This window comes from Pezoporus occidentalis, unplaced genomic scaffold, assembly GCF_034315485.1.
Source record: "Pezoporus occidentalis ecotype Australia unplaced genomic scaffold, CSIRO_AGI_Poc_V1 ctg356, whole genome shotgun sequence".
NCBI lineage: Eukaryota > Metazoa > Chordata > Aves > Psittaciformes > Psittacidae > Pezoporus > Pezoporus occidentalis.
This window is the reverse complement of record NW_026915549.1, coordinates 135,119-157,911: the sequence shown is the minus strand read 5'-3', so window position 1 is coordinate 157,911 and position 22,793 is coordinate 135,119. Positions and strand designations below refer to the sequence as shown.

General features: G+C 39.7%; 1 protein-coding gene across 5 annotated transcripts in view; it reads left to right on the top strand.

Moving 5' to 3' along the window:
- ARHGAP29 (Rho GTPase activating protein 29) overlaps positions 1 to 18,953 on the top strand; it is a 53,077-nt gene extending 34,124 nt beyond the window's left edge. For 2 of the 5 annotated variants that reach the window (XM_062630543.1, XM_062630547.1), the window contains 20 exons: positions 334 to 406; positions 4,187 to 4,247; positions 4,730 to 4,867; positions 5,141 to 5,205; positions 5,657 to 5,767; positions 5,894 to 5,974; positions 6,258 to 6,446; positions 6,691 to 6,828; positions 8,126 to 8,316; positions 10,002 to 10,168; positions 10,703 to 10,831; positions 10,989 to 11,087; positions 12,477 to 12,640; positions 12,864 to 13,052; positions 13,202 to 13,339; positions 14,621 to 14,853; positions 15,627 to 15,933; positions 16,106 to 16,214; positions 16,544 to 16,663; positions 17,129 to 18,953. In XM_062630543.1, coding sequence (XP_062486527.1) covers positions 334 to 406; positions 4,187 to 4,247; positions 4,730 to 4,867; positions 5,141 to 5,205; positions 5,657 to 5,767; positions 5,894 to 5,974; positions 6,258 to 6,446; positions 6,691 to 6,828; positions 8,126 to 8,316; positions 10,002 to 10,168; positions 10,703 to 10,831; positions 10,989 to 11,087; positions 12,477 to 12,640; positions 12,864 to 13,052; positions 13,202 to 13,339; positions 14,621 to 14,853; positions 15,627 to 15,933; positions 16,106 to 16,214; positions 16,544 to 16,663; positions 17,129 to 18,030 — 3,604 coding nt within the window. In that variant the 3' untranslated portion in view covers positions 18,031 to 18,953. The remainder of the gene's footprint in view (positions 1 to 333; positions 407 to 4,186; positions 4,248 to 4,729; positions 4,868 to 5,140; positions 5,206 to 5,656; positions 5,768 to 5,893; positions 5,975 to 6,257; positions 6,447 to 6,690; positions 6,829 to 8,125; positions 8,317 to 10,001; positions 10,169 to 10,702; positions 10,832 to 10,988; positions 11,088 to 12,476; positions 12,641 to 12,863; positions 13,053 to 13,201; positions 13,340 to 14,620; positions 14,854 to 15,626; positions 15,934 to 16,105; positions 16,215 to 16,543; positions 16,664 to 17,128) is intronic. The other 3 variants (XM_062630544.1, XM_062630545.1, XM_062630546.1) reach the window with 3 other exon arrangements.
- Positions 18,954 to 22,793: the final 3,840 nt, after the last annotated feature.

Here is a 22,793-nt window from a genome sequence, read left to right as displayed (position 1 = left end):
TAAGTTGGAATCCAGAAGGAGTTTCTCAAGAGGTTAGCAGAGCTGAATCAAATGAAGACTAAACAGCAATCCAAACTCTAGTTTATCAGTTAATAGTTGTCCAAAAGAAAGCGAACTTAAATGAACCACATGAGAACAATTTTACTGCTTTTTGGGGGTATTTGGGTTTGGTTTGGTGGTTGATTCTTGAAAAGGTAAATGGTGATGGTCTAGAGATTGCAGGGAATATAAGGCTAAAAATTGTTTGCAGCCATTTTGAAGGCTGTTAGAAACAGTTTTTGTTCTCAGTGAGGTAAAGTAATGAAATAACACAAGTCTTTGTTTTTCTGGCAGTATTTCAGACTTCCTTATGGGAGATGTAGACAATGGCTCGTCACTGGGACTTCCTGTATCTCGGAGAAGTCGGGTAAGCTAAACACGTTCTCTTGGAGTGTGGACTGATAGCTTTTAAAGGAGATTTTCATTTCCACTAAAACTGTTTATCCCTGTTTAGGGCTGGGACACTTGGAGTCATCTGAGTGTTAAAACAAGATTAAACCCATGATGCATTCAATGTTTCAAATACTTGAATGTATTCTCAGGTTTAAATGCCAGTGATGACTCACCAGGGCTAGCACTCAAACGTGTAAATAACAACCTGCTGTAGTTGTATTTTAGTTTTAAATGAGTTAAGTGAAAGAACTGAATACTTAAAAGTAAGATACTTAAATGATTTGCATGCTGGAGTAGTTAGAATAGACCTGTTAGACCTAGAAGTTAAGGGTGTAATGACCTCTCTTTGGCTTTTGAAGACTAATATTCATAACAAAACAACCTTTTCTTCTTCCAGAGCCCAGTTTGTACTTCAGCAATTAACTAATAGAGCTGAAATAGCACTGCCAATTTATAGGTTATCAAAGAAAAACAGTAGCTTTTTAAACTCGCCTTTAACCGCTTTAAAAAAGAGATTAAAAAGTGCTTTGTACCAATTCTGTTCTGAATTTTTGTGTATCCAGAAGCAGACTTTCAAGTAAATCAAGTCAAATGAAAACTTCCATGCAAGGGAAGTGTGGTTGATAATTGGTATATGTGACAAGCTGAGTTTATGGTTTTTTTAAAAGGCTTTTAAAACATACTTAAAGTTTAGCATTCCTTCACACAGGATTGATCATAGCAATGCTGTGCAGCTGCAGCTGAGAATAGTCTTTAACTTTCCACTATGGTTGATAACACATATGAGAAAGATGTTGATCACAGAAATTCTTGGGTAGCTGCTAGAAAACTCATCTTCATGAACAATATGGAGAGGAAGGAGGCTACCTGGAAAACTGGTTCCAGCAGACTTGGAATCAGAGGGTTAGGTTGCTGATAGAAAGTACGAAATAAAGTATAGAAGCCTGCATCTCATGTAAATGAAATGAGATTATTTGAACAAGTACTACTGCAGCTCATTGGGTCAACAGCAGGAGGAATTTGCCAACATTTGCTGAATTTGCCAACATTTTAATCTTGTAGTGGCTTTGCAATGCAATAAAGTGCTCCTGTGGAGGGAGATGGTCTCATATATTGTATTGCAAAGTGAATGCATGGCTAAAGCATCACCCTTCTGAACACTGGGATGGGGGAAGACCAAGGGGAGATTAGAATACAGTGAAATGAAGAAGGAATTTTGTTCTAGATGCTTCAGAAGTCACCGGCTTGTATTTAAAAGCACCTTTTTGTATCATCATTCGCTTTTCCTAATGTGGAAGGGAACAATCACAAATGTTAGAGCAGGTAGAATAATATGGTTTGATTTCTTAGGAATCTGTCTTAGATTTAAGTGCATTACGGCAAAGCAGATAAATGCACATGTAACAGATGAAGCATTTCACTTTGATTTGAAGTTCAGAGAGCAGTTTGGAGGCAAACTAGGAGTTTGAGTGTCAGGAGGAGTTAAATGCAAACTATTTAGCTGTATCAACTGTTCCTGTAGATGTGTGCATTCAGTAGTTGAACATAGCAGCTAGCTGTATCTTTTAAGGTTTGAGAATAGCATTTTGGTAGAATTCAACATGTAAATGCTGTGAAGGCTAATTAATGGGAGAGATTTTAATTGCTTGTTACATTAGGGACCTCCCTACCTAAGCTGTTGAGGATAGGATTGCTCTGAGCTGGGTAGTGGGAGGCTGATCTTGCTTGTCTTGACTGCAGGGGAGTCTACATTCTTTAGACATTCCACTTGGAAGCTTAAGTTAAATGATATGTATACCCCCTCTTAGCAAATGTAATAGCAAATGTAATAGCCCTTGTACTACAACCAGAAGGACAAGGTGGAAGCAAAGATATTTTTTAATTAAAACCAGAAGAGCTTTAGAATACATTGGAAGAGATGAGACAGGCATGTGTGACCTTTCATTACTGAACAAGCTATTTGAATGCTATTTGATGCTCTGTAGATCTGAGAGCGTAATAAAGGGGAAGGATGAAGGTTTTAAAATGCATGCAGATGTCTGCCTCTTTCAGACATTACCCAGAGAGTTCTTGAGTAATGGGGGAAAAAAGACCCAAGAGACTGGTTTGAGAAGTTAAATCTACACAGTAATAGGATGCTTGAGGGGGCAAGCTGTGTGGGTCAGGTTCTCATAAGGTGTAGTACAAAGTGGTTGTCCGCGTGCTTGCTTTTAAAACGTAGTGTTACGTATTTGAAGTGGGGTGAAAGTGGATGGATGGATGAATGAGCATTGATTAATGGCCCTGTCTAGAAGTGTGCCTGAATTGCTGGAAGGGGTGAATTCTGCTTGGGACTGAAATGATTCGGGTCTTACAGAATGGAAAATAGTTTTTAGAAACATGATTTCTAAGTGCCTCCTGAGTTAACACAAAGCATGGGTTTTTTTCCCCTCTTATTTGTTCTCCCTGAACTTTATGCTACTTTAAAATCTACTTGAAGACAGTAATATCTTGTATCCAAATCAGAACTAAATCTGGGAATGTCCAGGCTTTCTGTGCAACTGAATATTGACCCATCTCTAAAGTCAGATTTGATTTCTTTTTAACCATTTAGTTGATAGCTTTACATGGAAAAGGGCCTCATGAAAAGGTGCTTCCATTTTACCAAACCTCTCTTTTATTAGACAACGATTGTACTAGTGTTCCACTTTCTTAGGAATGGAGCTGTTCTTTAGTTTAATCCTGCACAATGTAATTGGGGATTAATACTTTGCATGTTTTGGTATATGGAAAAGCTGCTTTTGCTGTGAAGTAAACAATGATCAAGGGATTTTTGTGTGCTTTATGTTCGGTTTCCTTTTACATTGCAAATAAACGTAGAAGAACCTATTGCCTTCTTGATACTGTGCTTTAAGTCTGAAAGTAAAATGGCACCAAAGTCTAAAATGGAAACAAGCTGTTCTTGTAAAGTTTAAGGCCACTTTGCAGCTATTTCTTGGCCTGTGTCTTCTGTGTGCTCTCTGCTTCTGAGTTTTTGAAAGTAATTTATTCATTTAAAATGATGTAGGGTTTTGGTTTTCTTTGGGTTTTTGTTTTTAAAGGGGTTGTGGTTACTAGTTAAACTTGTTCCTTTAAATCTGTTCAGTGGTGTGCTCTACAGCACAGTCCTGCAAATAGTTCACCTTCCACAGTTAAAGGGGTAGCAAAACACGATGTGAGCACAAAGGTAGGGATGAAATCTTGTGCTAAATACCTTTTATTATTGGATTAAATCCTGTCAGGTTGTTCTGGTTGTCAGGGCTTCATTAGCAAGTGTTACCAGTCAGCTGTTGTGCCTACAGTGCACAGGAGGAGAAAGTTCCGACTTCGTTCCCTTGAGGAAGAAAGGCAGGATTCTAAAGGCTTGCAGAATGGTGTCTGTTAAATGTACGTGGCATGAGGTCTGCAAAATGCTTTTTCAAAAGATAGGTAGGGATCTAAGAAAAGCTGGAGCTCACTTCAGTATCAGCCCATTTTGTTAAACAATTGCCTCTTTCGTCTCGGCCTCTCAAAACTGTTGATTTAAAGGTATAGAATGATTCCTTGCTATTTGTTATGCCTCAGTCAACAGCTTGGAAGGTTATTGTGCCTTAGATTGAGAGGGAGTTACAGTACAGCTTGTTGCTTTATCTGCATTAAAAAAGAAAGGGGCAGATGATGCCTTTTCTCTTGTTAGCCTGTCAGTTGAGTGAGAGCTTCCCTTCACTAACTTAATGCTTTGTTTCTTGTACACCAGTCTTTCGAGAATCTTTCTGTGGAATCTGGGGGTTCACTGCATGAAAGGGATGATATTCAAGGTAGGCCATTCATTTAATATTAATAAACAATATTCTGTGTGCCTATCTGTGCCTTGATCTTCTAAAATGTTGTAAGTTGCTTGGTCATTTTTATTTTTTTTTTTTACACCTCTGCTACCATTAAAACTTCACTGTAAAAAACTTGCTGTAGCAGGGGTTTTCTGCTTTTGTGAGTAACCAACTTGGGCTGCTTTTTGGGGGTGTTGGAAGAACCAGGGCCTGAAGCACTTGTGTATGTCAGCATGTGATCAGTGGCTCACTTTCTTTAAGAAAGTTATGCTGACCATATGACTACTACAGATAGAACAAATTAAAGGGTCATAGTATTTTAAAACCTCTGTCAGTCCTGTTTAGAGTCAACTAGCATTAAAGACCAGCTCCAGGTCAGAGCTGCTTAAGCATTCACAGTTGGCTAATACTGGCTTTGCTCTCAGCATGTGGTAATGTCTAAAATTCACTTGTGTCGGATGCTTTATTTTCAGGACATCTTCGAGCAGAGGAGGTTGACAGCATGCTCCTGAGAAATGACAGCGGAATCGAATCAGCTCTGTCGTATGCTAAGGCATGGTCAAAATATACCAAGGATGTAGTCGCATGGGTAGAAAAAAAGCTGAGCTTGGGTGAGTGGCTCTTTCTGGCATTTAATCAGCTTTGTCATGATGAAATTCAATCTGTTGTCAGGCCTCTGTGCTGCAGACTGTCAATAATGTGATTTCTAAATTAGGAGCTGTTCTGCTGAAGCGGGCAGAACTATCATGCATTTCCTGTAATTAAAAGCCTGCAACAAAGTGAAGGTGGTCCCCTCTATAGCCTTTTACAGAGAGAATGTAGCAAGCATTTAGCATGTGGCGCAACTGTTAGCGTGAACAGTAATTATGCATTTTGTTTTACAGAAGTGGAGTGTGCTAAAAACTTAGCAAAAATGGCTGAAACTGCTAAAGCTCTTGTTGGACACCAGGTGAGTACGTCCTAGGACCTGATTTTAAAGTCTTTAATACCTCTTGGATGCCTTGCCCAAATGTGAAACTTTTTAAGTGGATACAGAATTGATTTCTTCTGTAAATCACTGGTTTAAAAAATCTGCTGTATTTTATGTGTTCCTATCTGCTATGGAAATTTGGATATATACATTTATTTTTGTCGAAAACGCAGACCTTATACTTTTCACAACAGACTTTTCTCTGTTTAGTATCCCATATGCTTTGTCATTTGGGCTTGTAGGCTTTTAAGTGTTTTGCTAGTAAAATTAAGTGTAGCTGAGAAATGAGTCATTTTCTACATCCATGCCGAACTCTGTATGCAAGATATAAATTCTTTCCGAAATTTAGGTGAAAGTCTAGGTCAATTATGCAGACATTTAGAACATCAGCATGCTTCTACCATTAATGTTGTGTTGTGTGTAATTTTAGGATTACATGCCATTCCAATCAATATTCATTACTGCTTTTCAAAATGATATTGAGAACAATCAGCTTTGGCAACAAACAGCTGCTGCTCTCCAGTCTAACAAATTTGTGCAGGTAAGCTTAAAAGAAACAGACCAAGATATTCTTAGGTTTTAAAAAAGCTTTGTATAGCACAGATGATTCAAAAGAACAGACTTGGCTGAAAGTCCTTGACATATTCTATTAATGTTTCCTATCTAGCCTGTTCTTGGAAGGAAAAATGAGTTGGACAGACAAAGGAAAGATATCAAGGAGCTTTGGCAGCGAGAACAGAAAAAAATGGTTGGTATTTCTTTCCTCTCTAACAGTGTTCGAAGATAAAAGTCTTCAAAAAGGATGAAACTTTCAAACTAGGCTGTTATACACTGAAATTCATATGTTGAATCTATGGAGCTTATTGGATGTGGCATGTAACTCAGTTTCATTGACATACTTGTAAGAGTTTATCTTTCTATGACTATGTACTTTGAATTGCCATGCACAGACCTCTTTAAGCATCACATTAAATAAAGGGGAAATTAAAACAATTCATTCTTTTGCTTTTTTCCTTTGTTATATTTTGCAGCAAGAGCTGGAAGCTGCTGTAAGGAAAGCAAAATCACTATATACACAGCGTCAAGATGAGTATGAAAAGGCCAAATCCTGCACTGCTCGTGCTGAGGAGGAACAGCTTAGCTCAAGTGGAAGCTTTGTGAAAGATTTCAGCAAGCAACTGGAAAAAAAACGAAGGCTGGAAGAGGAAGCTCTTCAAAAAGTAAGAAGTTTTGTTCCTTGCTTCTTATATTAAGGCTGTGCTGGTTTTAATCATGCTTTTCCAATGGGAGGATTTGAGCCAGTGTTCTGTTCATAATGCTTAATTTTAGTGACGCTATGCTCTTCTGGGCTTTTATCCTAAATGGGGCTTTCCAATTACAAGCATCTTGTGTGGGGGTTTTTAATTTTGCTTCTAGTATCAAGGTGTGTAGTCTATCAATCCTTTCTACTTGTGTTCCCTCTAGGCTGAAGAGGCCAATGAACACTATAAAACAAGCATGGCAGAGGTTGAAGAGAAAAGGAATTATTTGGAAAGCTTTAAAAGTGATGTCTTAACACAGCTTCGGGAGCTGATTTACCAGTGTGATCTGACTCTTAAAGCTGTAAGCATGCTTTTGAAAATATGTTTGGCACAGAGATATTATTAAGACTAAGAGAAGGTCCTATCTGCAGTGTTAACTGCTTAAAATAGAAAGCTTTCAAAGGACAGAGGTCAAGCCAATAGATAAGGAAGGAAAACTTTTAATATGTTTGTGGTGTGCTCTTTCTGTTAAGAGTTGAAAGAGGCAAAGGTGTTTGCACATGTCATGAATACTTCTGGGGTTTTTATGAGCTGTTGCCTTGCAAGAACCGTGACTACTCGATTTGTGTAAAACCTCTCTAAGAATATTGATGGCAGTAGCATCACTCTCCTGTTGCTTAAGAGTACAGCTCCTATTCCCATTATTTTCATCAGTGCATTAGCAAAGATGTTTGGCTGAAGTACAGAACGGACATTAACACGCTGCAGCATGGAGCCTGCTAATCTTGATGACAGTTCAGTTACTACAGGATTCATTGCACCTAACTTAATGTGTTAATTTAATGCACGTAAATAAGCAAAGAAAATCATCAAGCCAGTATATGTACATATGCAGTTTTTAAGGAAGCTTTAGAGTGCTTTATACCAATAGATGTGTACTTTTTTAGATGAGACAAAGACAATGTAGTGCTGAGGGGGGAAATGGAAAACACCGTACACATAGCATACTCCCCAAGCAACCCAAAAAACAACCCATGGGTAGAAAGATTGGACAAATTTGATAGTTCAAGTATATTTAAATTGCAAACAACTTTGCGACCCCAAAGCTGAAGAAGCAGCCGTGTATACCCCTTTCCCTGGTCTCTGCATTGTGGTGAAGTATTTTAGAGGGTTTATGTCATTTAACAAAGTGTTCAGTTAACCTGTTCTGTTGGGACAGAGTTTGGTTCCTTTCTTGTCTTGAGGTGATATGGACCTCATCTGGGTTTGGAACTCCAACTACTTCATCACTGTAGTGGTGACTAAAATTCCCCCCAGAGCATGAAAAATCCTTTTTTGGTAGGAGAAATCCTTGCTCAACCTTGAATCCTTGTTCAGTCCAAAGTGGGAGACCCCTGGAACTGCCTTTGCTGCCTGGAGTGTTCAATAACCCAGAGAGAAGAGGAATACCAGTATCTATACTACAGATGAAGCTTTTGCAGTTGTTTGAGGAATCTTGCACAAAATCCACCCCTACAACTGTTACTATTTTCTAGATTTTATCTACTCCTACTGTTGAAATGATTCCCTGTTGGGATATGAATTTGGGTGGACAAATGTACAAGTGAAATGTGTATTAAATGATCTACAATATTAAAGTGTTTTTTTTCTCCCAACAGGCAACAGTTAATCTGTTCCAGCTGCAGCATGCTCAGGTTGTATCTCTTCCAGTTAACTGCCAGTCCCTCTGTGAAAGTGCCAAACTCTATGACCCTGGTCAGCAGTATTCGGAGTATGTGAAGAGTTTGCCAAAGGAAGGTATTCCTATTGAACGAGGCTCTTTTGAAACCCAGAGTTCCCAGGTTGATGGGTAAGTCCCAAACTACAAGTGGTTATTTGCTTGGGTTAGAATTAAATGCTAAGCACGTGTGTGCAACAGTTGGTTTTGGAGGAAGTAAATGAACCCTGGTGTTCTACCGTGCTTTACCATTCTTTACCCCTTTGACTTATCTTTTGGCAGATTATATATATTTTATATATTTATATATATATGTATAAAAAAATCATATATAATGTTGACATAAAACCTGACTTCACATTCCAAAGCAGAATGTCATTTTGTGTAGTAAGACTTCCTAAGACATTGGCAATTGTGCAAGAATTGACTTATTGTAATATAGATACTGGTTAATATGAAAAATGTACATTTTAGTGTGGTGTGGCAGGAGGATTTGATAATCACTTTAAGAAGCCAGAGGAGGTAGTTTCCCTATGCTGCAGCCCTTACTGTTACATACCTTCTTTCACATTGTTTACATTTGGCAACTTCTTGGCAGGAAGTGGTGCTTGATTTTTGTCTCGTGCTATGTGACTAAAAAAAAGCTCAAAGTCCACATGTCCCTGTGTTAGAGATTGCTTTTTTTCCCAGCCTGTGTGAAATGGGACTTTTAATGTTAACCCATTAAAGATCCAGCTAATGTGGAAGTAAAGACTACAAGACAAAATGGACAACCCCTCTGTGTCAGGGGTGTGCCAAATGCTTTTGCACCTTTAACTTGTTGTAAAACAGTCTTCTTGGCACTAAAGCACCAGAATATCCATTCCAATCTTCGTGTTTCACAGTTGTACAGGAAAGTGTCGTCATCGTCTTTCAAAAGGAAGCTAAATACAAAAAAACTTAAGCTTGAGTCAGACTTCTACCAACAAAAGCCAGGAAATTCAAAGTTAAAGCTGAGATTCTTGGTTCTTGTCTGTAAATTTCCTGCCTTTTAAGACTGATTTAGGTTATACTCATGAACTCTGACTGAGGGGGATTTAACTGTGCAGCTCCCTGAGGAGAAACTGATGAGCATGAAATTTCAAACTCTTTGTGTGCTCTCACAGCTATTTACTGCTAAGGATTTATAGGAGTGTGATTTTTCTCCTCTCTCCTGCCTTTTGTTTTCCTTGATGTGGCCTTATGATTCTTCATGGACTTGAAGTGATCACTGTTATTGCTTAGGCCTGCATTGATTTAAGAGACAGTAGCTTGGACAAATGCAAACTTGAATGTTTTTAAGTCTTTCTTTTGTTCGGCTGGTTAGGGTAGAACTGGTTAAAGAACAGCTTCCTAACTGCTGCATTTGGCTAGCAGACTCTTTTGTCCACAGGGTGCTTCAGCATTTTACATTACTTACCATTAACACTTTTCTGTCCCTATCTCGACAGCAGATTTTGTAAGCTCTCTGCCAGCTTCAACACATTTTCCATACTTCTTTATAAAGCACAGCATTTTAACCCCAGTATGTTTATAGGCGAATGGTCCTCATGGCTGCCCAGAGAAACTTCTGGAGGAAATAGGAGCAGAATGCAATAGCTCTGAATTATTCTGATATTTAGATGTACAGATTTGCTTGGTTTTGTCTTTTTCAAGTCCAGTTTGTGGTTTTTTTTGAGTTACATCCATGTATGTTCACAAGCAGTAACTAAATGAAGTCTTTTTAGTGCCCAGGGGTGAAAAACAAAGTACATTGCTTCTCATTTATTTATTCAAAATTATTCTTTTTCTTTCTGAAGGGTTTTTAATAAGCAATCAAGCAACAGTGTCCATACGTCCCATGGTAACTTATCTCAGTGTTCAGGAGACTTCCCTGCTCAGACATTAGATGATGTGGGAAGCCCTGTTTATCATCCTTCACAAAAGATTGGAGAGAAGAGATCTTCCAGCAGCACAGATATGCAAGGTAGTTCTGTATTTCATCTGGAGTTCAGTCTTTAAACAGAAAATACTAGTCTTGTGTATTTGGTGTCTCACTGTCAGAAGTGTGAAGCACTGAGAAGCGGGTAAAAAAGGTATTTTAAAGTTCAAAGCCTATAAAAGCAGTTCTGTATTTGAGTGTAAGGACAAATGGAATACTGCCTGTATGTCTTAGATTCTTTGACAAGAAAGGTGAGATGCAATTCAAACAGCAAGTACTGTCAAGCTCAATGTACTAAATCACTTTGATTAACTTTAGCAATTCAGAATCCATAGGGGGTTGTTTGAAATACTGTGATTTCAGGTCTTACAGAAGCCCAAGTGTCAAATTTCTGAATTAATTTTCTTGCATCCTGAGGCTTTAGAGTAAATATCCTGTGGTTTGTTTTCTGTCACTCTATTGGTCGTTCGTGTAACTTTTGCAGCATTTTCCTATTTTCAATATAATCATAGTCTTTAAATAAAAAATTATGTAATTTTGTCCTTGACACTTGGAATTTGTGCATTTTCTTTTCAAAAGCAATACGAGGACCACCACCATTCAGATCGTGGTCGGTTGGCAACCAGAGTGGAGGAATGTGCAGTGACTCTGAAAGTGCAGGGGGAAGCAGTGAGTCACGATCCATGGATTCTCCATCTGCTAGCCCAGGTACAGCTATACTCACTGCTGCCCTCATTTGAAGTCTTTTCTTTGGGTTGTTTGACATTAATGAAGACAGTGCTAGCTTAGCAAGTGTTGGATAGAGCCTGTAATGAAAGTTGGAACTGATACTTACAGCTTCCCTAATATGTTTTTCATCTGCTAGGGGATTTTAAAAGACGACTTCCCCGAACACCTTCCACTGGTACTATGTCATCTGCAGATGATCTTGATGAAAGAGAGCCGCCATCTCCTTCAGACTGTGGTAATGTTGTTTCCATACCTGAAGTCCCTAGAAGATGCTTTTAGTTGTAGAGTGTGGCTTTTCTTTTTAATGTGCTTGAGAGAAAAGTCCATTAACAAGGCTCTGATTGCCAACTTTTCAATACAGTGTGCAGCCAGTTGAGGTTGAGAGCTGAAGAATAATGTTCAGGTCATCTTAATGAAGTGGTGCAGAATTGTCTTTGTACATTTAGATTGACTATATGAGTAGCCTTTGAACATTTTTAGTGTCTTCACCCTCCTGAGGTAAACATAAATGATCCACTCACCATTCCCTCCAGACATTTGTATTTAAAATCAGCCACATGGCACTGCATTATGTAAGATCCCTTCTAAACAGATACAGAGATATGGTAACCGGCAAACTGGAAAAAAGTAGATCCAAATGTTTAGGGTAATAACTGGGATTTTACCCTTTTCCACTTAGATAAGCAAGTTTGGTAATGTCTGTCCCAGATTGACCAGACCATTTCGAATTTTCACATGAATTTTGCCTATACAAAGACAATGTTGCCACAGGTACTAAAACCTGAATAACTGGATTATCAGCAATAGTTCTACGGGATGTCTGCAGTACTTATAAATAGCTCTGGAATGTTCGTGGCACTGGCTCAGTAAAGCCTTCAGGAAATTCTTTGGTTAGTCCTTATTTCCTAAATGTATACTTTGCCTTCTAGGAATCAGCCTGTGGTTAACAGTGCTAATTTAGATCCAGGTTTAAGGCACGGCAATGTGTAATGAATGTAAAATTCCACTTGGAGTGGTATTGTTTAATCGATACTTGAGTTTTTCAGAAGCTTTCTGGGCAATTAACTGTATGTGTTAAGTTTTTATCTGTAAAACAAAGGATTTTGGTTCACGGAGTTGCCTTTTAAGTAAACTGCTTGAAAAAAATGGGTCACAAAAAGCATCAGTTGCTGTTTTCGATGTTCTCTAGATTTCTGTTTTGGAATTCTCTAGAAAATATTTTGATGTTAAGTACTTCAGAAACACTACAGGCCAGCACTAACATCATCTTTCACCCTCTAGTCCAGGGCTTTGAAATACACAGGATGAAACTTTCATTAATAGCTGCCCGAACAGCAGAGCAGTTGGAATTAAATGTCCTAATATTTAGTTGCCATTAACACAGGAGAAGGTTGAAATACCTAATGATAAGAACTTCCTGTTTGATTCCACTTTAATGTAAGATGATCTGACAGTTAATATGTCTGTGATGTAAACTCTAACATTGTTTTGCTTCCTTGTGATTGAAATGTTTCTGATTACTTTGATAGTTGCTGTTATTTAGAATTCTGTCTAAAAATCAGAATTAAATATGTTACCTCAGTAGTAGATATTAGAATGACTGTAACAGAGAAATTCTCTCCAGGTTTAAATGATATGACATCTGAAACTGCAAATTCCCCAGGACCTTTTAGAAATGCCAATATGTCCAAAGCAGCACAAACACACAAACTCCGGAAGCTGAGAGCTCCATCTAAATGCAGAGAATGTGACAGCTTAGTGGTATTTCATGGAGCTGAATGTGAGGAGGTAAGTTGGAAAGCTTGGGATTTATGTAAAGTCAGGAGGTTTGGAAACTTGCATTAGTTTTCCATATAAAATAAGTACAGTAACTGTGGCTCATAGAATCATCGTGAACTCTGAGTGAAAGCACCACAGATTAATAAATCTTTGCTCACATATGGGGTGACAGAGAAATTTCTTACGGTGTTAGATTGCATCAAACCATGTGCTTTTTTTTCCTCCCTTGTAGTGCTCACTCGCATGCCATAAAAAGTGTTTAGAGACTTTAGCTATTCAATGTGGGCACAAAAAACTTCATGGAAGGCTTCACTTGTTTGGAGTGGAATTTGCCCAAGCTGCTAAAAACGTTCCTGATGGCATTCCTTTCATCATCAAAAAGTGTACCTCAGAAATTGAAAGCAGAGCTCTGAATGTCAAGGTATGCTCAAGTTTGGTTATGGAATTTCAGTACCAACAATCTTTAAAATGGAAATCTCTTAAGATATTAATGCTGTATTGTTTGTATCATCAGTGTTTTACACTGGCCTTTCAAATTAAAACAGAGTTGTGCTGGTCTCTTAATTTCAGGGCATTTATCGTGTGAATGGAGCCAAATCAAGAGTTGAAAAGCTTTGTCAAGCTTTTGAAAATGGCAAGGATTTGGTCGAACTCTCGGAACTCTATGCACATGATATCAGCAATGTTCTCAAGCTGTATCTTCGCCAGGTATGCACCTGAGAGGTCAGATGGAAATCCAAAGTAGTGTAGCACATCAGTACAAGGCGGTGGCGGGGGGGGGAACAGCCTTTCTAGTAGTCCTGCAGCAGAAGTTTGAGTGCTTTGTACATTTGCAGTAGGCTGCTTTATTTTCCCATGGAGCCTGTGACAGAGGCAAGGAAAGCTGCTTGTATTACAATTCCACATGGGGATAATGTCTCTTGAAGTACTAGTACTATATGCAGAACATGCATTTGGTTATACACTGTAGTGAAGCTTTGATTTCTAAAATGTTCCTAGTTACTGAATTAGCCTGTCTTACATGAAGCTTAAAACATTCCCATATTCCCATCACGCAGATGATGCTAATATATTCCTGTTTATATATACTACCAGATTTCATTAGGCAATCATAATGGTCATGATTCTGTGTTCATTAAGGAGGGGTTATCCGTCTTTTTCTTTCAAAATCGAGCTTCAAAGCTTTGTGATGGAGTTTTCTAGAACAGTTTTAGTACATATCTGAAAGAATGAAGCTGTGATATTGCCCAGTGAAGTTCCTGAGTCTTTGTGAAAACTTGTTAACCCTGAAAGGACTAATCCTTAGCTGCATGGTCCTGTCCTCTTCTTTACACTGCCTGGCAGAGATGAACATCCCAGTCCTATGATCATCACCATTAAGTGCTTTTAAAAATTTGCAAAAGATGCACTCTGCCTACTTAAGTCAAAAGGTTGCATATTAGATGCATGAGACTGTGCTACCAGTCTGAGGCACTGGGCTGTATTTTAAATAGGGATCATAACTTAAGATTATTAGTATTCATTTTCATACTGAGAGAATACTTAACATTCATTTTAAATTGTGCTTTATGTGTCCTGAAATCCAATTTTGAATAATGGATTATGGACCAAATTTGATACCGCATGTAATATGTTATCAAAGACTGAAAAAGGTATATAACTGCTCTATTATTGTGGTATTTGTGCATATGCAGCGTAACACTCTCCCTCACAGCAATCACTTCCCTGAAGTCTGTACCTGTACTGATAAATGCTCAGTCTTGAAGTCATTGCAGGAAAGAGCTAGCAAAAGCCATCTGAAGGAGATGTAGGGAGGAGTGGTTTTGTTGACTGGGATTGGATTTGACAAACTGTGGTTTGAGCTAATGGAGGATTAAACAATGTCATCACCTAAGAAAAAGTGCTAGACCAGACAAAGGTGAAGGAAAAAAGGAAGGAAACAAGTTACAGTTCAGACATGAGTATGCTTCTGAAATGTTCGTTCTTCAGCTTCCAGAACCCTTGATTTTGTTTCGGCTTTACAATGAGTTCATTGGACTTGCAAAAGAAAGCCAGAATGTAAATGAGGAACTGGATGCTAAACAAGCTAGCCCCAAATCAAAAAAAAGACAGTCCATCTGTATTGAGTTGAATAGGATCATCATTAAAATTAAAGATCTTCTGAAACAACTGCCTGTACCAAACTATAACACTCTTCAGTACCTTATTGGACATCTTCACAGGTGAGAGAAGACTTTAAATGAAAACTGATATTGAAAGATAAACTGTTCTGTGCTGTGTACTAGGGAACTCTTATACTCTTCTGATGGCTGTAAAGGAAGTAGCCGTGTACGCCCTAGAAGATGTTGTTCAGTTGCTGTTTTGTTTTCCAATGTAATGAATGCTCAGATGAAAGAATAATATAAAATTGAAAGAAAGGAGGGAAAGAGCTGAGCTCCATTATTCTTGATTCTCTGCTAGCACTGGAGTCAGCAATTAGTACCTAGTAGCAGCTACAGGGACCTAGGTATGATTTCAATCAGGATATGACCGAGGTGGGGCAGTGATTTGGTGTTTATTAACAGAAAATTAGAATTTGTATCATGTCTGTTAACCACCATTCTGCAGTTACATTTCACTTCACATGATGATGTGTGATGGGAATGTACCAAGTTGGTGACTGCCAATAAAAATAGGTAATGTTGGGCTACAGCTGTGTTATTGCTTAGGACAAAAGAGATATTCTTTTCCCCAACTACAGCAATGCCAAATAGCCACAAATAACATTAACCAAATGGGCCAGAAAACACCCATTTAGCACCAATGGAAAACATTTAATCTAAGCTGCTGTTAAATGTAGTCTTCAATGATTCTACCTGCCTACCCAATCCACCTTCAGTATTTGTCTTCCATTCTTTTATGTCTAAAGATAATATTTTAATACCCAAAATATTTCTGTAGTAGTAAAACTCTAACTCTTGGGGTTTTGGTGGGGTTATTTTCCCTCTTTGTGCAGGGTTACAGAACAGTGTGATGAAAATAAAATGTCAGCCAGCAACCTTGGCATAATATTTGGCCCAACTCTGATCAGGCCACGTCAAACGGATGCTACAGTTTCTTTGTCATCACTTGTGGATTACCCTTATCAAGCCCGGGTAGTGGAGCTGCTCATAACATACTATGAAAAGATATTTGACGTTTCATTGAAACCACTTCTGAACATATCTCAGCTTGAAGAAATTGGCCTTATGGAAAGAGTTGCTTTATCAGCAGAAGAGAGGGAGCCACAGCAGCAGACGAAGTCGTTTGTTGCTGTAAAGGAAGTGAGTGATGTTTCTTGTGCTGCTGCTATGTCACTTGAGCCATCTTAACTTCTATGACAAATGCTGCAGCATTTCAGAGCCTGTTTCTATTAAATCTATGTGGTTTTGGTTTTTTTGTTGTTAAGGAGTGCCTTTCCTCCTCATTTACTTCTGCTCTGACTTTTGTTAACAGCGTATTCTGATCACTCCAAGTGAAAGCAGAGCTTCAGAAACAGCTGCATTGTTTTTGGAATCAAACAATAGCAAGAATACGAAAGAACAAGTAGATACATCTGTAACTGGTTAGTGTGCTTTTATTTAATCTTGGGGTGGGTGAATAGGCAGCCATTGATGCATTAGATGATAGTACATGCAGCACTAAAATGTGCTTTATCACTGCTTGATATACTGTTTACCTTCTGTAAGAGCAACAGATTTAAAGCTTTCTAAAGGCTTTTAAGAAACCTGTGTTTATAGAATCAGAGCTTGAAGTATTTGGTAAGAGTTTTAGTTTCTCCCTTTAACAAAATAAAAAGGAAATCATGCAGTGACTGTGGATTTCTGAAATCCACTAAGATGCTGCAAACCAATATCCAGCCGTCAACATGTTTTGACTGTTGTTTTCCCTCAGAACATGTATCATTGCCACTCACAAGAACTAAACTAGAAGGCGCTGGGAATAATAATTTTCTGACAGAATCATCAGCTGCCAGCATTTTAGATGTTAACATTTCTGCTCAAGAAAAGCCAGGTTTGCTAACCTAACTTACCAGTCTTCTATAAGATATTTTCCTGTTTATTTGCTACAGTGGCTTGTTTTAATGTAGGTATGATTTCATCCACTTTATTTAGCAGTAACTATACATGATCCCTTTTAATTATACTGACTTTCAGCTGGTGCTACCAGTTCAGTCATGAATAGCTCAACTTTCCAAAACATTAAACCTGAAAATCCTCAGGGATGGGAAAGCATCAGTCAAAAAAGTGTAGTGTCTTTTTGCCTGTTTTCTCCTTTGTCTTCCTTGTACATCTGTACAGTATGTTTTACTGCTGCTGAAATGCTGACATTTGGTTAGATACTCCTAGTATATATATGAGGTATACCTGAAAACCAGCTGTTGAGGGATCATTAGTAAAGTTCATAGTCTGTTGGCAAGTCTTGCTGACTTTTCTTTGTGATGCAAAGATCCAGTCACATCTATTTGTGTGTTTCTAGGTGATGCTGTGAGTCCAGCTTCAGAGAGAGACGGTGATTCATTTGTTTCTCTAGGTGAGGACAGCTCTAAAGCTAACTTACTTCCTGGAAAACCTACCCGTCAGATTACCAAAGTTCCACTGCGGGTTTCAAGGACAAAGCCAGCTACTCGGCCTCTGAGCCTACCTGTAGACCGAATACTTCCTCCTTGTGTTTTGAATGAGAGAAATTCACAAAATGCAGGAGCAGTAAGTCCAGACAAGCTTGGCAGGAGCCCAACTATTGAAGAAGTTTCAGAGGTGAAGGCACTCCCTGCTGCTAATACCTGCTGCAGGCTTCCTTGTTATGACACTCAAATGCTGCGCAAAACTTGGGACAAGCAATATAAACAGTATGATATCACAGCAAGGACAGCAATGATTGTGACTAATGTGCCCCAGGAGAACCGAGCACTTGAGAGAGGAACTGCAGGTGCTTTGTCTTCATCATGCACCACTGATAACAATTCAGCCAATGCCATTCTTCTTAGTAAGCCATATTCTGTTTCAGCTGGGTCAGGAAGGACAGCAACAGAAGGAAATAGTGCTGATGCCAATCCTCTTACTACCGTCAGGGCACCAAGAACATTGCAGCCACCCCCAGGCACATTTTATAAACCACCCTCTAACAAATCAAAACAAAATGGAGAGGGTCCTTTTGCTAAAGCTTGTGCACTAGCCAGTGCTAGCTCTGTGCTTCACCAGGATAATACTGTGAAACTGGCTAGGAGCTCTGCACTTCCATCAGGTGATAATGAACAAACCACAAATAAACAAGGAACTAACTCAGAGGATACTCACCCCACAGATCTGAAGCCTACTTACCAGAGACTAAGACCAAAAAGGATCCAAGAACTGGAACACAGGGAAGCTCATTTTGTATAGGGTGCAAATTCTTCTTGGACTGGATGCAATTTGGTGTTGCCAGTGGAGGCTTCCCTATGCCCCTTTATCCTTTATCTTCCCTTGAGAATCCCACTTTTGTGCCATATTGGAGTTATTTTTATATATGCAGCATTTTTAAGGGGGGGGGGGGGAGGGCTGGGGAATTGTGAAGGAGGTAAGTCAAACTTTGTAATTCACTAGCTTTTCATACAGTTTAATGCATTCCCAGTCTTAAATACAGAGAATGGGCTCACTGAATAAGACATTGAGCTTCATTTTTTTTTCATGAGCCATTTTTCATAATAGATGTTATAATAAAAATGGAAGGTTTAATGTTCATTGTCTAAGCATAAACCAAAGCTTGTGCTTTGCTCTGTAAAAGCATTTGTTCAGTTTTCTAATCTGTGCAATTAAAGCTTTGCTCCTGAACACTTACGTACTGGCCAGCATGGCCCATAATGATGTATCATATGTGTATATTTTAGGCAGACATGGTTATCTGTTGCCAGTTTTCTATGTTGTCACTTTAATATTTGGGGTTTTTTTGTACAGAAGGATGCACTTACTGAGCTTTACTATTCAGAAGCAGCAATCAATCCACATTCTTGTATAGCTTAGCAGGTGGGGCGGATATGCACAGCCTGTTTCATTTGGATGCCCTTCTGGAGAAACTAGCAGTTGCAGTGGTGCTGTTTCTTTCCCAGGTGAATGAAAAGTTAGTGATATGCTTGCTATAGATCAGTTTCACTACTTACTGTGTAACTGAAATGAAGAGCATTGTTTCCAAGTTTCAGTGAAAGAGCTGGAAATAACCAAAAATCTGCATTAGTAGGTGCATCTAACGGTTTTCACTTTGTATTAAATGGTTTTTATGTGTACACTGTTATATTTGCTTTAAAATATATTAACTTGTTAACATTTCAGTGACTCTATGGTTTCTATATCTGGATTTCTTCTAACTTATTAAAATACAGACATGTGGCCTTTGCAATAGTATAGTTCTCTGCTGCATCTATCTTCCAGGGATGGGGGTGGCATGCTTTTCTTAATGAGATTGCAATTAGCTTAACCCTTGCTTACGTACTATAGAGTACAGATATTTTAGCGTGGTACTTTCTACTGATACAGGAACCAAGAAGCTCAGAGGACAGGAAAAGCAAACCATCCGTTTTCTGGTTTTACAACAGAAATATACTGGTCTTTGCTACTCCATTCCCTTTGCCCTTCTTCCTAAAATACCCCAGATAAAATCCCACACTGCATTCTGTAGATGTAATCTGACTTTAGTTTCCACAACAAAAGATGATATACTCAGAGCTGAACTTCTGGTTCCTTGTCACACTTCCATAAAAACATGACTTGCACTCTTGGCAAAGGCCATGCTAGGAGCAATTTCTTTGCCTTGTACTACAGAAAAGCCGAAGATGCCAGATGCTGCTGCCTGCCCGGACTGGTATTGCAAGTTGCACAATGAGAGGAAGCATAAAGGCTTCTTGATGTAGATGGGAGTTTGTTCCACTCTGAAAATGGGGAGAGGAGGGAACACCACAAAACTGGTTAAAAAGCTGAAATAGTATTACTGAAACATTACAGGCATTGTAGCAGAACCTCATAGCATAGCTGCGAAAGGATGATGCTGGTCAGTATAGATGAGGGCCACAAGATGGCAAATTAATTTGTGGACTACCATTAACTATATTCTCTCACTTAGTTTTTAAGTGTTTTGGTGTATGTCTAATACTGAACATAGAATCCCACACCTTGAAGCTCATCCAGTTCCAATCCATGCCACGGGCAGGGACACCTTCCACTAGAGCAGGTTGCTCCAAGCCTGTGTCCACCCTGCCCTTGAGCACTGCCAGGGATGGGGCAGCCACAGCTTCTCTGGGCACCCTGTGCCAGCACCTCAGTACCCTCACAGGGAAGAACTTCTGCCTAAGAGCTCATCTCAGTCTCCCCTCTGGCAGGTTAAAGCCATTCCCCTTGTCCTATCACTACATGTCCCAGTAAAAAGCCCTTCTCCAGTATTTTCTTTCGGCTAGGCACAAGCCATCCCTTTGTTTTCCTCTGCCTGTTTATTTTTTGGACTGGTTATTTTACTCATTTCTCTCCTTTCCAGTGGACTCTTGATGCTGTAAGCCTGTGTCAGAATCACATTTTCAGTGAGCTTCATTCTTTTCTGCCCTGTCGTGGGTGAATATGCTAATGTCTCATGAAACTGTAATAAAACCAGTTTCTCTAGTTCGATGAGAGTATCCAGTACTCCCCAAGGCAGGGTAATCGGATAGAGAATTATAAACAGGAATAATGTTCCTTAACCAAGTCATAATACCCATTACTACTTCTTGTTACCACATTGCTTCCATGTCGTGCTGGCATGAAAGGTTTTGGATGGTTCAAATGTGCTTGGGGTCTTTGTTCAGTGTTTTCCTAGAGTCAGGCTGCTCTCAGCAGGGGAGCCTCATAAAACCACGTTATTTTATGAACAAATCATCACTTTCTAAAGGTCAGTTATACCTGTCCCTACTTTGTGATGTGTTTTGACTCTTTTTGTATGCACTACGAGTGGAGTGCTTATTTTGACAACTTTTGAAGCCTATTTAGGAGTTGTGACTCTGCTTACACAGCGGCAGGCGCTGTGGCGGGGGCTTCACGCTAGAGCGGGGCAGCGTCGCCTGGGGACTGTGAGGCTTAATCATACAATCAATCAGGTTGGAAAAGACCTTTAAGATCATCAAGTCCAAAGGGCCGGTGTGGGACTTTTTAATGTGTAAACGTTCGTAAGCGTTTTGCACCTTGGTGCCGAGGCGGCGTTTCGTTCAGGCCGGAGTGCTGAGGCCTTTCCTCCGTGTGAGGAAGTGCCTCAGCGGGCCCCGAGCCGTGAGGGGCTGTGGCGGGACGTGACAGGCTGCACCCGCGGAGCCTGTTCCCCCTGGAAAAGGCTGGTTTTCTTTTTGACTGGAAATGCTCCTAATGGCCCCTATTGTTTGTTTCGGTTCTGATGCAGATTTCCCTAGGGCTTATGCTTGGAATTGCTTCGATGATTGCAGTGACCCATCTGCCTGCCCCAGGTGACCAGTGCTGGAAGTGGCGGCACCCTGCCAGGCGTTCCCTCAGGGGAGCAAAACATTTCTGTGTCGTGTCAGATTTGCTTGGTAATGGCGTTTTCCGAAGTTGTAACCCACTGCCTCATCCCTCTTAAAGCTTTGGCAGCGTACTGACTTTCATAGATTGCTGACCTAATTAGTCATGGCAGCTGTTTGTTCAGCAGGCCCCTGATGCTACCAGCACTGCCCTTCTGAGGCTATCTTTTCAAATACGTGGCTTGTTTAGATCTGAGGAAATACCTTCAGAAGCATCAGCCTTCTGGTACAGGCTTTGTTGTCTTTGTGCTGGTCATATTGGATGTTTGCGAGGATTTTTACTCAGGAGTGCTTAAAACTCGCAGGTCGAGCTGTGCTGTATCAGGCAGGGGATTAAAACAATCTCCTTACAACTGAGCAGTGTTACTCTGCAAGCGCTAACTGCATCTAAGATATGTGTTTCTGTGCGGCCAAGCTGAACATTCCTTCAGAAACCTTTCACATAGCACAGCAGTGCTCGCACATGAGGTAAGCTTTTACAGTAAGTTTTCCATGTTTTTATTGCTTCGGTTTAAGGAGTCCTAGTTGTGCTTGCAAATCCATGAATTCTTTAGCTTCTGTAGCGTAGCAGTGCCCTGAGTAAATCTGAAAGCTGACATGAAATGCTCTCTGACGGCAGCTAGTGTGTGTGTGCTAACATTGGTAACTTAATTCAGAGCATGTTTGTGCTTTTTAAGTGACTCATATACACGGTGCTGTAGCTCACAGTAGTGATCTCTTTTGGGAAGAGACCAAACTGGAACCTGTGCTTCAGCAGTGTGCCGGGTGTGCTGCAACTGCTCATGTGTGTTCAGCCCTCAGGGCCAGGCTGGAGCTCATCTGAAACAACTCCCAGACATGCAGTGTGTGGGTCTGGGTCCTCAGCACTCACTGTTTCCCTATAAATCTGGTCTTACTGGGCCATTCCACTTGTCAATGTACACATAGACTGAACATGTTGGGAAAATGGGACAAACCGTTTCAACTTTCTGTTGGTAAAGTTTGGGGAGGATGTCTGGTATTAACAAGCAGTGATGTTTTATATAAATAAGTCAATGTGGAAATAAATTTCACAGAAGGATGCTTTGCAGGCACGCCTTTCCAAATAAAATGTTCTATCTGCATGCCCATTTATCTCCATAGGGAGAACGGAGTTCTGTTTCTAGTTCAGAGATTCATGGGATCCTTGGAAAGTGTTTTCACTCATGAGTAGTATAAAAAGCCATCCTAAATCTTCCAAAATGTGAAACGTTTGAGGAAAATCCTCACTCCACAGCTCTTAAAGCTTTCAGATGACAGGAGAGTGTTTATGTGAAGTAAACTGGATTACACCAGAAGCAGTAAATGTGCCTTCTGAGTTTGCACTTGCTGTGCTTTGTGCTTATTTAGCCACAGATCTGGGTGATTAACCTACCACTGGGTTTGCACCAGGATCTGTGGGCAGGCTGTGTTTAAGATGCCACATTTGCCTGTATTTAATGTGCGGAGGAGTCTGATTCTTAGACGTATGCATTTCAAACAGGTTTCACTGGGTCCTTATTCTAATTTCTTGTCAGCACTCCCCTTGAAACATATCAGCAACCTTGTAAATAATAGAGCTTCTGCCAGTTTCTGTGCACTCATTTCTTTGCAGCTTCTTCT